Source organism: Lytechinus pictus, chromosome 17 (genome assembly GCF_037042905.1).
Source record: "Lytechinus pictus isolate F3 Inbred chromosome 17, Lp3.0, whole genome shotgun sequence".
NCBI classification, from domain to species: domain Eukaryota; kingdom Metazoa; phylum Echinodermata; class Echinoidea; order Temnopleuroida; family Toxopneustidae; genus Lytechinus; species Lytechinus pictus.
Genome location: NC_087261.1, coordinates 13,978,115 through 13,990,424, shown reverse-complemented (window position 1 = coordinate 13,990,424; position 12,310 = coordinate 13,978,115). Strand labels below are relative to the sequence as shown.

At 37.1% G+C, this 12,310-nt stretch overlaps 1 protein-coding gene across 4 annotated transcripts in view; it reads left to right on the top strand.

Moving 5' to 3' along the window:
- LOC129280633 (nucleoprotein TPR-like) overlaps positions 1-12,310 on the top strand; it is a 70,456-nt gene that overhangs the window by 36,724 nt on the left and 21,422 nt on the right. For all 4 annotated transcript variants that reach the window (XM_064111870.1, XM_064111869.1, XM_064111872.1 and 1 more), the window contains 16 exons: positions 304-414; positions 1,000-1,109; positions 2,164-2,311; positions 2,457-2,594; positions 3,182-3,366; positions 3,620-3,682; positions 4,621-4,662; positions 4,938-4,979; positions 5,623-5,655; positions 7,667-7,745; positions 8,229-8,396; positions 8,550-8,588; positions 9,427-9,520; positions 9,958-10,145; positions 11,032-11,153; positions 11,620-11,888. In XM_064111870.1, coding sequence (XP_063967940.1) covers positions 304-414; positions 1,000-1,109; positions 2,164-2,311; positions 2,457-2,594; positions 3,182-3,366; positions 3,620-3,682; positions 4,621-4,662; positions 4,938-4,979; positions 5,623-5,655; positions 7,667-7,745; positions 8,229-8,396; positions 8,550-8,588; positions 9,427-9,520; positions 9,958-10,145; positions 11,032-11,153; positions 11,620-11,888 — 1,831 coding nt within the window. The remainder of the gene's footprint in view (positions 1-303; positions 415-999; positions 1,110-2,163; positions 2,312-2,456; positions 2,595-3,181; positions 3,367-3,619; positions 3,683-4,620; positions 4,663-4,937; positions 4,980-5,622; positions 5,656-7,666; positions 7,746-8,228; positions 8,397-8,549; positions 8,589-9,426; positions 9,521-9,957; positions 10,146-11,031; positions 11,154-11,619; positions 11,889-12,310) is intronic.

Here is a 12,310-nt window from a genome sequence, read left to right as displayed (position 1 = left end):
TTCTGACTTGCTTTACATTATACTTGATGTCAGGGAAAAAAACCTCTTCTTTGATCTAACATTTTTTGTTGCATTATGATATCAACTCTTTCAGTAATTCCATCTCTTTGAATTTTTGTTTCTTTTATTTTTGGATAGGGATTTGCCTTTCCAAGTTCTATACCCTGTGCAATTCTCACACATCTATATCCTTGTAGTGTATAGTGTTTATTTTGAACATCTGTATGTATAGTTTATCTTGTGAATTTTATGCCTGACTACATGACAAGAAATGTATTGAACCTAAACTATTGATCATTTCAGACATCGTGGAAGGAACAACTTCGTATTCAGAAGGCTGAGGTAGAGCAGCTCGCACAGAGGAACAAAGAGCTTGAGAATCAGAACCAGATGTTGCATCAACAGCTAGAAGCAGTAAGACTCTATGGGTTATTCAAATCCTCTTTAGCAATAATTGTACAATGGTCCTACAATGGCTATGATCCTTCAACATTAAACAAAATTGTGGAATTCTGCTCTAAACAAATGTCGATTGTGTAGTGATTGAGAATTTGTACAAAAATTGTACAATGGTCATGCGCCACCCTAAGGAGGTAGTATGATTAGTAGGATACGATAAACACTGCGGGCACCCTACGATGATCATACACCTAATGTAAATGGGGCATCAGCTAATTCATCAGTGCGGAAATCCATTGACTCTCATTGAATGACTTTTTAATAAATACTCGAACCTGGGCTTAATTCCAGTCGAAGCAAGAATGTTACTCAATGTCTTTGGTGTATGTGGTAAGTAGATTTTCACAGTTGAACAGCACTAAACTGGAAGTGAAGTCGGGTCCTAGAACTAATCTGACTTACTGTGGAGTTATCAATAATTTGATGTGGTGTTGGAGCTAGCAAAGACAGTTTCAGTTGTGCTTTCAACACCAACACCAAACAAGTCACCCAGTGTATTTCATGCAATACTAATCAATATTTTCCTCTTTGTAATTGCAGTTGAGTAACAGGATGTTAAAGCAGTCATCACATGCCAAGGACTTTGCAAACACCAGTATTTCCCTCCGAGAAGAAGACAAATCTGCTGAACAGCTACTTGATGTTATCAAGTAAGAAATGTTGATTGTCTGTTAACATATGACTTGATGGGTGTTCCATTAAGTAGTTTGTCTGTTACAAAAGAGTGTATGCTCGACTGGTGACCCTATTCTATGACCTAAATTAACACCATTGAACATTTTGTGTATATCATTTAGCATAAGAAAGAGTCACCAGTTGTACATGACGTTATGCCTAACTGACAAAAATATCTTATGAAATGGCCCCAGGAATTAATATAAATTCTTGTCTGATTCCCCTACAATCGCACTTCTATTTGGGGTTGTTTTGAAACAAGTCACAATTCATCCTCTCAACCACCTTTTTGTCAGTGGTTTGCATCCTTGCACAGGTTCTTTGACATTTTGACTGGCCAAGAACTTGAGATGTAGGGCTTCATGTGAAAAAATATAACTAATGCTCTAAAATTATCATCCCATGAATAGATAATGAAGTGAAGCAAATATGGGGTTTGGATGTACAAAAAGGTTGATTATTACATGGAATTGCCCTTTGTCAAAAAAGTATATGCTGTTGGATAAAAACGTTAGTTTTTTAAATATGTGTACACGTATCACCATAGCATTGAAAGAATTGGCTGTATGAATAATGTCAGTTTGTTAAATTATGTGAAATCTTTACATCACCAGACCTCTCAACCATTTTGGATTTGGAGGAAAAGTATGATTATTTGTACCACTTCAAGCTCTTGTTTTGGTATGGTATAATTTTGTATGATAACTTTATTCCACAGTCGTATGGTAAATAGTGTTTCTCTCCTTTTTTGAGCAAAATCAATTCATATCTTCCAGTTACATGGGTTAGGAGGTCTACAGCATAAATAATATTAAAGGGATTGAGTAACTTTGTGGAGATTTGTTGAGCAAGAGCTCATGACTAATGATCATTGTTGTAGCAATTGTGCGACTGATTAGCTTGAATTTGTCCTGGTGATTCACTTTTGACCTGAATGTTTGCAATTATGATTACAGCATTTACTGCAAGAGCAAGAATATTTTTAGATCCCTGAATGAAGTTAAGAATCACTGACATTGACTTTGACAGGTTCTTGAGGCGCGAGAAGGAGCTGGCGGAGAGTCGGTTCGAGCTGGCCCAGACGGAGACCCTGAGGCTCAAGCACAAGAGTGAGCATCTTCAGAACCAGCTGGAGCAAGCGCAGAAGAGCTTGTCTGGAGAACGGGAGAGAGCCCAGGTAAGCAGGGAAAAATTACTTTGGGCTTTGTCAACATCACTCCCCAAAATGGCAAGGAATACTGTACTTGAGTTGCTTTTAACATTAGTTATATATATTTTTTCGAATAGCAATCAGCTCTTACTCTTTCTTTCTCTTTATCCAGGTTCTTGTACAGTCCTCAGCACAGCACCAAGATTTAATGAAGAAAGTTCAGAGTTTAAATGTTGTCACAGACAGCAACAGACTTCTGAGGGAGGAGAAGGAGAGGTTGGAACAGCAGTTACAGCAGCTGAAGGCTAAGGTACGAACAGTGCAATCTTCCATTTACACACCCTCTCGAGCTGTTCCTTGTCCACCTGTATTCCTCTCAATTGACCCTATTGGTTTCCATGAATCATCAAGAAGTTACTTTTTATAGAATTTCATACATTTTTTATGCTTGTATAATAATTGCCTCTACTTGGGCCTTGTTGCATGGAGTCATTGATTTTGATTGGCTGTTGATCAGCATTACCATTTGATGGAAAGATACAACTTTTATACTACTGGGCCCTGATATGAAGCCACCAGCCTGTATTACTTTTTTGGCAAACCATAGCATTTCTTTATAGGGATTACTGAACCAATGTTATTTTTACTTTACTTGTGAATTTGTTTACAAAAGAGGTGCAAGCTTCAAAAGAAAAAGAAACCCACAAAATTCTGCTGTAATAGCTGTACATGGTGCATGGTGCATACATTGCACAAAACAACAAAGTTAGGCTTAATTTCATGTCATGGGTCTTTATCGTGTTAGAATGGGTCTTTATCGTATTGGAATTACATGTAAGTACCTCCGAAGTTAACAGACTTTTGTATACTGAAGTGACGATCACATTTTCCTTCCAGATGAGTGAGCTCGAGGCGGCTATCATCCCTCGCCAGGAACAGACCCGTACCATCACAGCGCAGCGAGATGCCCTGGCTGCAGAGAAGGTCGCCCTGTCCAACGAGGTGAACCGCTGGAAGCAGCGAACCAACCAGCTCATCGAGAAGTCCAACAGGACAGATCCTGAGGAATACAAGAAACTCTTGTAAGTTTCATGTAAATTGCACATTGTTTCAATAATGATTTGAGGTTCAACACTTAGTTTATCAAGAGTTTCTAAGCACTGTGGCTGCTCTGCTATTACTAAGGTGATATTCTTACATGCTATGAGTGTGACAATTATTTAGGAACATGTCTATAAGAGTTGCAATTATTGTATTTGTATAATTGCATCCCTAGTGCTTTAAAGCCACACAAAACTTCAACTTCTCTCATTTGTCTTGCTTATCTTTAATCAGGGCTGAGCGTGATCAGAATAAGAAACTGATATCTGAGAAGACTGAGGAGCTCATGAGACACAAGTAAGTTCAGTCCTGGTAGGTGTTTCATCAAGCTGTTTGTAAGTTAAGGGCGATTTTATGAAGGACTGGTGATCCTTTCTTGTGCGAAATGATAATCACCAAATCTTCACTGATGCTGATTTAGCGTCACAGAAAGGATTACCTGTCGTTCTTTTAGTCACTTGTTTATGAACAGCTTTATGAAACACCATCTGAAAGTGATGCTATTCAATAAAGAAAAAAGCTACTTGCAGTAATTTTTATCTCTTAGAAACTGGAACGAAGTAAAATGCAGTGCAAAAATATAATGAGGAGTATGTTTCACTAACAATTAAGTGCAACTTTAAATCTTCAATTCCTAGTTGCATATGAAATGTAATGCATTCTAGCATCTGTCTGATCATGCTCAGGAGGTGTGCGCTGAATTTTCATCGATGACATTGGAGATATTTGCGAACTGTGGTAATGATTTCTAAATGAGTCAGTACAGACTTGAATAGAATGACCACCCAAGTGTCTGTAATTATAAATATAAAGAAGGATGTGCCTAAGGTATCTGGAAGAAATTGTGTAATCGCTAAGAAATATGCAACATAAATCTGGTATTACAGCCAACATGCATGTAACTGAAATTCATTTTATCAAGATGAAATAATGAACTGTCAAATTATTATACTTACATTCTGAAATTATTTGCTGAAAATTATGATACATGTGTGTCAGAGGTTTTATATTTTTTTTAAATCTATTTTTCATGATTTTACTTCTATGAAATTATTTATCTCGAATTCTCCTCGTTTTGATTTTGAGATGGACTAGATCCTTAACTGTACAAGTGGGATACTATTGAATTAGACAGTTTGGGAAACAATTATCAGAAGTAAGGTTTTATGATCATTTCCCAAGCTGTATAGGACTGTCAAAATATGTTTTTTATGTTTTGTTTATTCCATGTGTAGAGCTGATGTGTCCAGGTTGAAGTCTGAATTAGGACAACAAAAGTAAGTATCTTTCTGTCTGTATCCACTCATTGTTTACTTTATGGGAGCAACGCTTTTGACACTATATAGTTTTCCCCAATATGTAACAAAAGGATCATGCATATACCAACACTGCTGTTTACAATACCATGTCTGAAATTATGCATGGAGAGGGTATATCAATAATTCTTTCTCAATGTTAAGTTATTCCTTTTGTGCCATTTTCTGTTCAGGATAACCAGTTTCAAGTACCATCCCTCCTTGATGTAATTTCTTTCATCTTCTTTTTTTGTTAGGACGGAGATTAGCAGGCTACATATGACCATCAACTCCACAAAGTGAGTATATCTTCTTGTATTAGCCAGACAAGCATATTCTTTTGTTGGTATCCCCCTCCATGTACTTATTTGGTCCCCTTTGTATTTCTTGCAAATGTTCTTATGACAGTATTTTTTTTTTTTGACAATTGTAAAATAAAGTGAATGAAATAATGATCATAATAATAATAATGAAGTTCTTATATAGCGCATTTCAGACCTGTAATGACTCTCGCTGCACTTTAAAGAAATAAAATCATACAATATAAGAAATTACTTACAATAACACTTCAAGAAGATCGACATTAATCAATTACATATGACATAAGTATAAGGAATGGTCTATTGATTGATTTGAAAATAAATGAAAAGATAATAATATATTACAGATTCCTCAACTCTGTTCAGAATAGAATTCAGAATTTTAAATAAATTCGTTTAAAAAAATGGGGAATCTGCACCTCTTGTCTTTCAAACTAATATATAAGTTCTTCAGTCATGCCAGATGTCAGTGGTACACGTCATGTATCATTTAAAAGATGAGGAATTGCTCTTTCATATAATGGTAAATGCAAATTGTAATATTCAATTAAGTTGTGATGTATTCATTGCTGACTTTATTCCACTGTCTTATCTTTACTTTTCCTTTTCATTTTCATTGCAGAAATGAAAAATCTGTAGTTGAAAACAGTTTAAAGTAAGCACTTCTCTTATTTTATTTTGCTACAATAATTATTCAGAACAGACACATTGTGATGAATTTGAATTTCTGTGTTATTTGTACTTCAAAATTCATTCAAAATTAAGACTGATTTTCAAACAATTGTTTTTGCAATCATTACATTGTATTGTATATTACATAATCAGATTTTATTCAAGTAAAAATTATGGAAAGAAACAAAGACAGGCATTCCAAAGTCCAATGCATGCCTTTCTTAGATAAATGACCCATAACTTGAAACATGAGATTTAGACCATTTTGAAAAGAAATGAGTTTGAATAACTACTGACATATATTGTGCATACCTGCCAACCATTCCGATTTTGGCGGAATTATACCGATTTTTTAGCCTCCATTCCGAATTCCGAATTTTTAAACCGAAATTCCGATTTTTGGGTCAATCAATATAGTGTTGAAATTATTGAAACGGCTGTATGATGCGAATAACGCATAAGCGGCTGTAACATACGACTAACGCATAAACAACTGGAGCGCACGGCTAAGTGCTAAGTGCACAGTTCCATTGCAATTGCATGTGAAAATTACGAGCAGCGCGCGGCCGATATTAGCGTTGACTTCCGGAACAAAATGGCGGCTGACATCGGCTCGCGAAAGTGCCAGTTTTCAGTGAGGACACGTTTTCAAAATCCACGAACATCGGAAAAACCGTGAAAAATTCACTTTTTTAGACCCCTTGTTTCCTAACTACGATGTATAGAATTAACGATGGTGATATTTTTGACGCGAAATATGGTGATTTAGTAAGAAAATTTCACTTTTTATTCGAGGTTTTGCCCTTTTCGCCGGATGATTTTGTATTGTGGAATGAGTTAGTGAATGAGTCGTGTTTTGGTGTCTAGAGTGTGTTGGTAATATCATTGATGAGTCTGCTGACCGGCTGCTTAAATTACCCGGCCGCTCGGCCGGCCGCGCCGTGCACATGGGGAGGCTCTGCTGCAGTTACTCAAGTTAGATCTATCCCTACGCAATGTTAAAATTGATCTGTACTTTATTTTTTCGAATAATTGTCAAATTTGTGAGAAAGAAAGGAAATTATCAACTTTCGAGTCAAGTTGAGCCATCGGAGCTGAACGCCAAATCTACTTGCTTCGCTTGCCTAAACTCCCGGCGCCCGAGTTGCTGCGCCTCAGCCTCCCAGTCTCACCGGCGCACCGCAAGTGCAGTGGTGGTTGCGGGTCGGGCGTATGCCGCCGTAAGCTTCGGCTCCGTTTTTGTCATGGCTGAAAATCTGCTTTCTTATGCCAACAAGCACTTATCTAATAAAGTTTATGATATAACCTTGTCCTCAGTCACTACTCCTGTGTGGTGAAATATAAACATGAATAAGATGACAATGTTTGGCTTATTTTGATGCATATGATAGACTTGATATAAATGATAAATAAATGTTAGATTTTTTTGCACTCAGTTTTTAATACAGTAGGCCAACTTGAATCTGAATTAATGATACAAAATATCCCTTGGCCCAAAACTCAATTGTATTCTTGAAATTATTTTTTTTCTGATTAAAAAGAGAATCTTTCCAGAAACTTTCCAACAATAGAGGGCCTCACAATTTATTAAAAAATTAAATTATTCCTAAGTCTATATAGATTTCAATGAAAACAAATCACACCTGAATGAAACTGGGTGTATTTTTTGTCACAAACGTGATATCTTCAAGACCTTTGTTTTAATGTTTAATTGACAAATGATATTATATTACATATAAGTAGACTAACGTTACATGTAGGTCATCCTGTGGTATGGTAAATTTGCTTTAAAAGGGGTAGAGAAATGCTAATTTTACATGCAGAAAATGCAGAGTCCCTACCATGGGAGGGGGAAACCATCTCGCGCGCGACCCGTTCGGGGCCCTCGTGGCTTTGATACTGATTTTTTATTATCAAAGGTTGGCAGGTATGAGTGTGATGAAGTCTAATTATCTATTGCAACTATTAAAATGGATTTTACTTATTTCTTCCAGGGCTGAGATTGCTTCAGTCAAGGCCAGCTTTGCTGCTAAACAGGATGAACTAGTCAACAAGGATAAGACCATTAATCAAGTAAGTTGATAATGTGAGCTAGTGATGTTTGCTTCTATAGTTTTTTATGATAATGATGATGATAGTGGTGAAGATTTTGGTAGTTTCATATATAGTGATGATGATGAGGATACGGATCATGAAAGAGAAAATGAAAATAAGAATAGAAGCAGGAATAAGAAAACGAAGAGGAGGGAGAAGAAGAGGAAGAAGAAGGAGGAGATGGAGAAGAAGGAGGAAGAGGAGAGAAGAAGAGGAGGAGGGGAGAAGAAGGAGGAGAAAAGGAAAAAGGATGAGATAAAGAATAGGGATGAGGAGGATGTCATTTTGTTAGTAGTGGGCATGATGGCCATGCCTTTTATTCTATGTACATGTAAGAGAGAGGAAGAGAGAGACTTGCACAAGAACAAAAGGATGAGAAAATGAGACTAGAAATTTCCGGCTCATTATATAAAAAGACTGCTCACAATCAAGTCCTAATTAACTCTTAACTCATCTTTCCAGGTGAAGAAGATCGGCCGCCGATACAAAGCTCAGTATGAGGAAGTTAAACTTCAATTTGACAAACTTCAAGAGGAGGTTGATAAGGAGAAGACCGCAACCCCACAGCCTGACCCTGAGACAGAAGCAAAGGTTAAATCATTAGAAGAGGAAGTCACAAAACTCAAGGAGGTAATGAGGTTTTCGTTTATCGGCCTTTATTCATTCTGCAAAGTCCCTTTTAAATCCTATTATGAATTGCAAATACATGTTGAGCAGCTATTTCCTCCACATTTGAGATTTGTCATAATGTTGTTATTTTATTCTCCCTTCATAACTTTTCAGCAAAATACTCAGTTGAAATCGGCAGAAGAATCAGCAAAGGTAAATGTTTGATTTTAATATTTTTTCTCCCCTTCTTTCCTTTCCTTCAAATATATCATTCAGTCTTTTCATTATCTTCCTCTACAGTGTACATCTTTGCTAGCTTCTGCTTTTTCTTCTTTTTCTTAAGTATATTTCTTCTTCATAGTTTTCTTGTTTGTCTTCTTTTCTTCATTTTCATCTTCTTATTCTTATTCTTGTTCTTATACATGTACTTCCTCTTCTCTTTCTTCTTCTCATTCTCAGTCTTGCTCTTTTCAATATTTTTTCCCCTCTGGGCCTCAGACTTTTTTCTTTCTTTTCCCCTTTACTCTTGAAAATATTTAATCATGAAACTCCCGCTGGATGGGTAATTATAGTTTGGGCAATAATTATTTGACCATTTTCCTAGAAAGTTTCCACATGGTATGGTCTGTTTATTATTTCCCAACCTGGATAAGGTCACAAAACACCTGCCCAGCCTTTTTGATTAGCAGCTTGTAAATTGCATGGGGAATTTGGAAGTGTAATCTACAAAAGCATTTGTGTGTATGCTTGTAAATTGCAGCATTAGTACATTATTAAAACAGAAATTTAAAAGAAATGAAATAAACACTGTATTGTAAAATTGTTAATAAAACAAGGGAAAATGTGGTATTTACACCTAAGTCTGAAAGCCTGTACATGATTTAAAGTTCAATTTTGTACTCCTCTACATTTATCAAGGCTACATACATGAATAATAATGGACTTGGGTGTGAAATTAATTATGAGTACAATAAATGATATTTCTGACCAACAGCTAAACATGATATTGAGGTAAAACATATTTTCATATTACTCTTGATGATGAATGCAGGCACTCCAATCTCTGCTGACGGAGAAAGAGGAACAAATCGAGAAGTCTAAGAAACTCATGCAGAATGTCAGACAGAAAATCAACAACCTAAGTGGTAAGTGATCAGTTTGGACGAATTTGTCATGCCCCTGTGCCTTTTGTATGCAGGGAGGTATTCCACGTAGATTAAATGTGACTTTGAGTCTCGGCCTCAGTAAAATATAATGCATTCTCATACTTTCCATGTATGTGTACATTTATATTAACACTTACACTCCATGCTTACACCATGCACCATAATTTTGACTCTTGTACTACACTTCTTGTTTTATCAATTATAATTGTATATTTTACTCTCATGTGATGTATTTTTTCCTCCCTTTTACTGTAATGACTTTTTGTTTGTAATTGTAATTTGTTTATAATTGTATAATTTGTCTTCATGCGATTGTATTTTAGTCTCTCTTATACAATGCAGTTTTTGTTTCTAGGACTGTATAATTATATATTTTATTGGTATTGTGATTCTTCTCTCTCCCCCTCCATTTTTAGCTGATAAGGAGAAGCTGACCGCTGAGAACAATAAGTTCAAGAATCAGATCGATGAGATGAGAGGGGAGATTTCAGCGTTCAATGGTCTAATGAACCAGCAGGAGCGTAGCCAAGCCACTCAGAAAACAGAGTACGAATCACGCATCCAAGAACTACAGAGGGAGCTCGAGGATAGTCGTCAAACACTGGTAAGTGTTGGAGCGTTCTGGCCCAGTGGATTAGTCTTCGGACTCTGAAACAGGGTCGGGGTTCGAATCCCAGCCATGGCGTAATTTCCTTCGGCAAGAAATTTATCCACAATGTGCTGCACTCGAGCCAGGTAAATGAGTAAGGTAAATGGGTACCTGGCAGGAATTTAATCCTTGAAATGCCACCGCGCTGTAAAAGGCTGCGGGCTAAAGCCAGTGTAATAATACCCAATTAAGCACAGTAGGGATGCATTTAGCAGTGATATGCGCGATATAAGCATGTTGGTATTATTATTATTTTTAAGTAATCTACAAAATAATACATGTCGTCAAAGGCATTGGTAAGAATTATTGCTATCAACAATAACCAAAGGTTCCCAGAGGAAGCTCTCTTGCTTGTGTGATCCAGTAACTTGCTGTAGCTTGAAGGTAAGAATAGTATACAGCAGAAGAGTAAACACAAGTAGCAAGTTTTACCAGGTTTCCTCCTCAGAGTGTAAGAAGAGATTGAGAATGCGATGGGAAAGCAGATACGACTTAGACTCGCAATAGCTACGGTACGGGTAGACCCGAAGTGGTTGGGTCATACATCACTGAAGAAGGAGAATTTCTGGTTCAGTGCACAAGCTGAATGGCAAAAGTTATGCTGTGTGCTATGTCCAGAACTCATGGTCGTAGTGAGAGCTTCTCAAGTTACAATTTTATCATCATAAATATCAAGGGGGGAGGGAGAGGTTAAACACAATCATATCAAACAGGTTAATATTACTAATCTTTTGTTTTTAAAAGAAAGTCTTCATTCAAAATTTCTTTCCACAAAGCATATACTCAAACACAAAGTGCACACCACTGAATTTTATTTAATTTTGTATTTTTACTTTTCAAGCAACGAGCCCTTGAAGAGCAGCAGCACCAGGAGCAAGTGAGAGAGATCCAGCCGCTGATCGACCAATCAGATCAAACGTTACTTAGTCAACCTGGGACATCAGGAACATCAGACAGGCAGAGGTGAATTTACAACCTTTAAAGTTCCCATGCTACTCAGGAACCCTATTGTAAACTATTTTTATCTGATATGATTATCTTAGGCAAATTTTCATCAATATAATGATTTTATACTCTGAGATAAAGGTTAGACATATCGGGGAACATTTGGTTATCATTGCGGCTTCATGAGTGGGTGGTCTTTGTACATCTTACAAAGAATTCCTGCCTTACAGCAATGTAGAGTATTAATGTAGCGTATTAATTCATTTTGAAATACAAGATCAAAAGATATACATGTATTCAGGGGTAACTTTATAAATATTGTTAAAGTTCAAACCTGTAATGTATTTTGTTTCCTCTCTAAGTTGCTCTGAAACGCCTTGAGTATTTAATCAAGATAGAAAGCGTTATATTAATATTATGTTTTATTCTTAATATTATAATTTTATCAAGCTTACTCAACAATCTCTAATTTCACTATCCCAAGTACCTCCAGGGAGGAAGCCCCGCCCACAGCCAACATCCGACCAATGGCATCGCCTGCCTCCTCCGTAGGTCAGTCCAAGGGCACCTCCTCCCAGAGCACTGCCAAGGTAACGGCCAGCATCCGCCCCATCGCCGTGACCAGGATGCAGACGGGTGTGACCTTTATCACCACCACCATGGCCACGCCCACTACCATGGTGACGCCCATGGCAACGGTCATGCCGCAGACCATAGAAGCACCTATGACAGACCAAGGATCAGAACAAGAAGGTACATGTTTCTGTACATTGCCCACCTAATCAAATAATGCACTTTTCGTCAATGAAAGAACCGTCAAGAAAGGTTTTTTGTCTCACCTGCATAGCAGAGTGAGACTATAGGCGCCGCTTTTCCGACGGCGGCGACGGCGACGGCGGCGTCAACACCAAATCTTAACCTGAGGTTAAGTTTTTGAAATGACAGCATAACTTAGAAAGTATATGGACCTAGTTCATGAAACTTGGCCATAAGGTTAATCAAGTATTACTGAACATCCTGCCTGAGTTTCATGTCACATGACTAAGGTCAAAGGTCATTTAGGGTCAATGAACTTAGACCATGTTGGGGGAATCAACATCAAAATCTTAACCTAAGGTTAAGTTTTTGAAATGTCATCATAACTTAGAAAATATATGGACCTAGTTCATGAAACT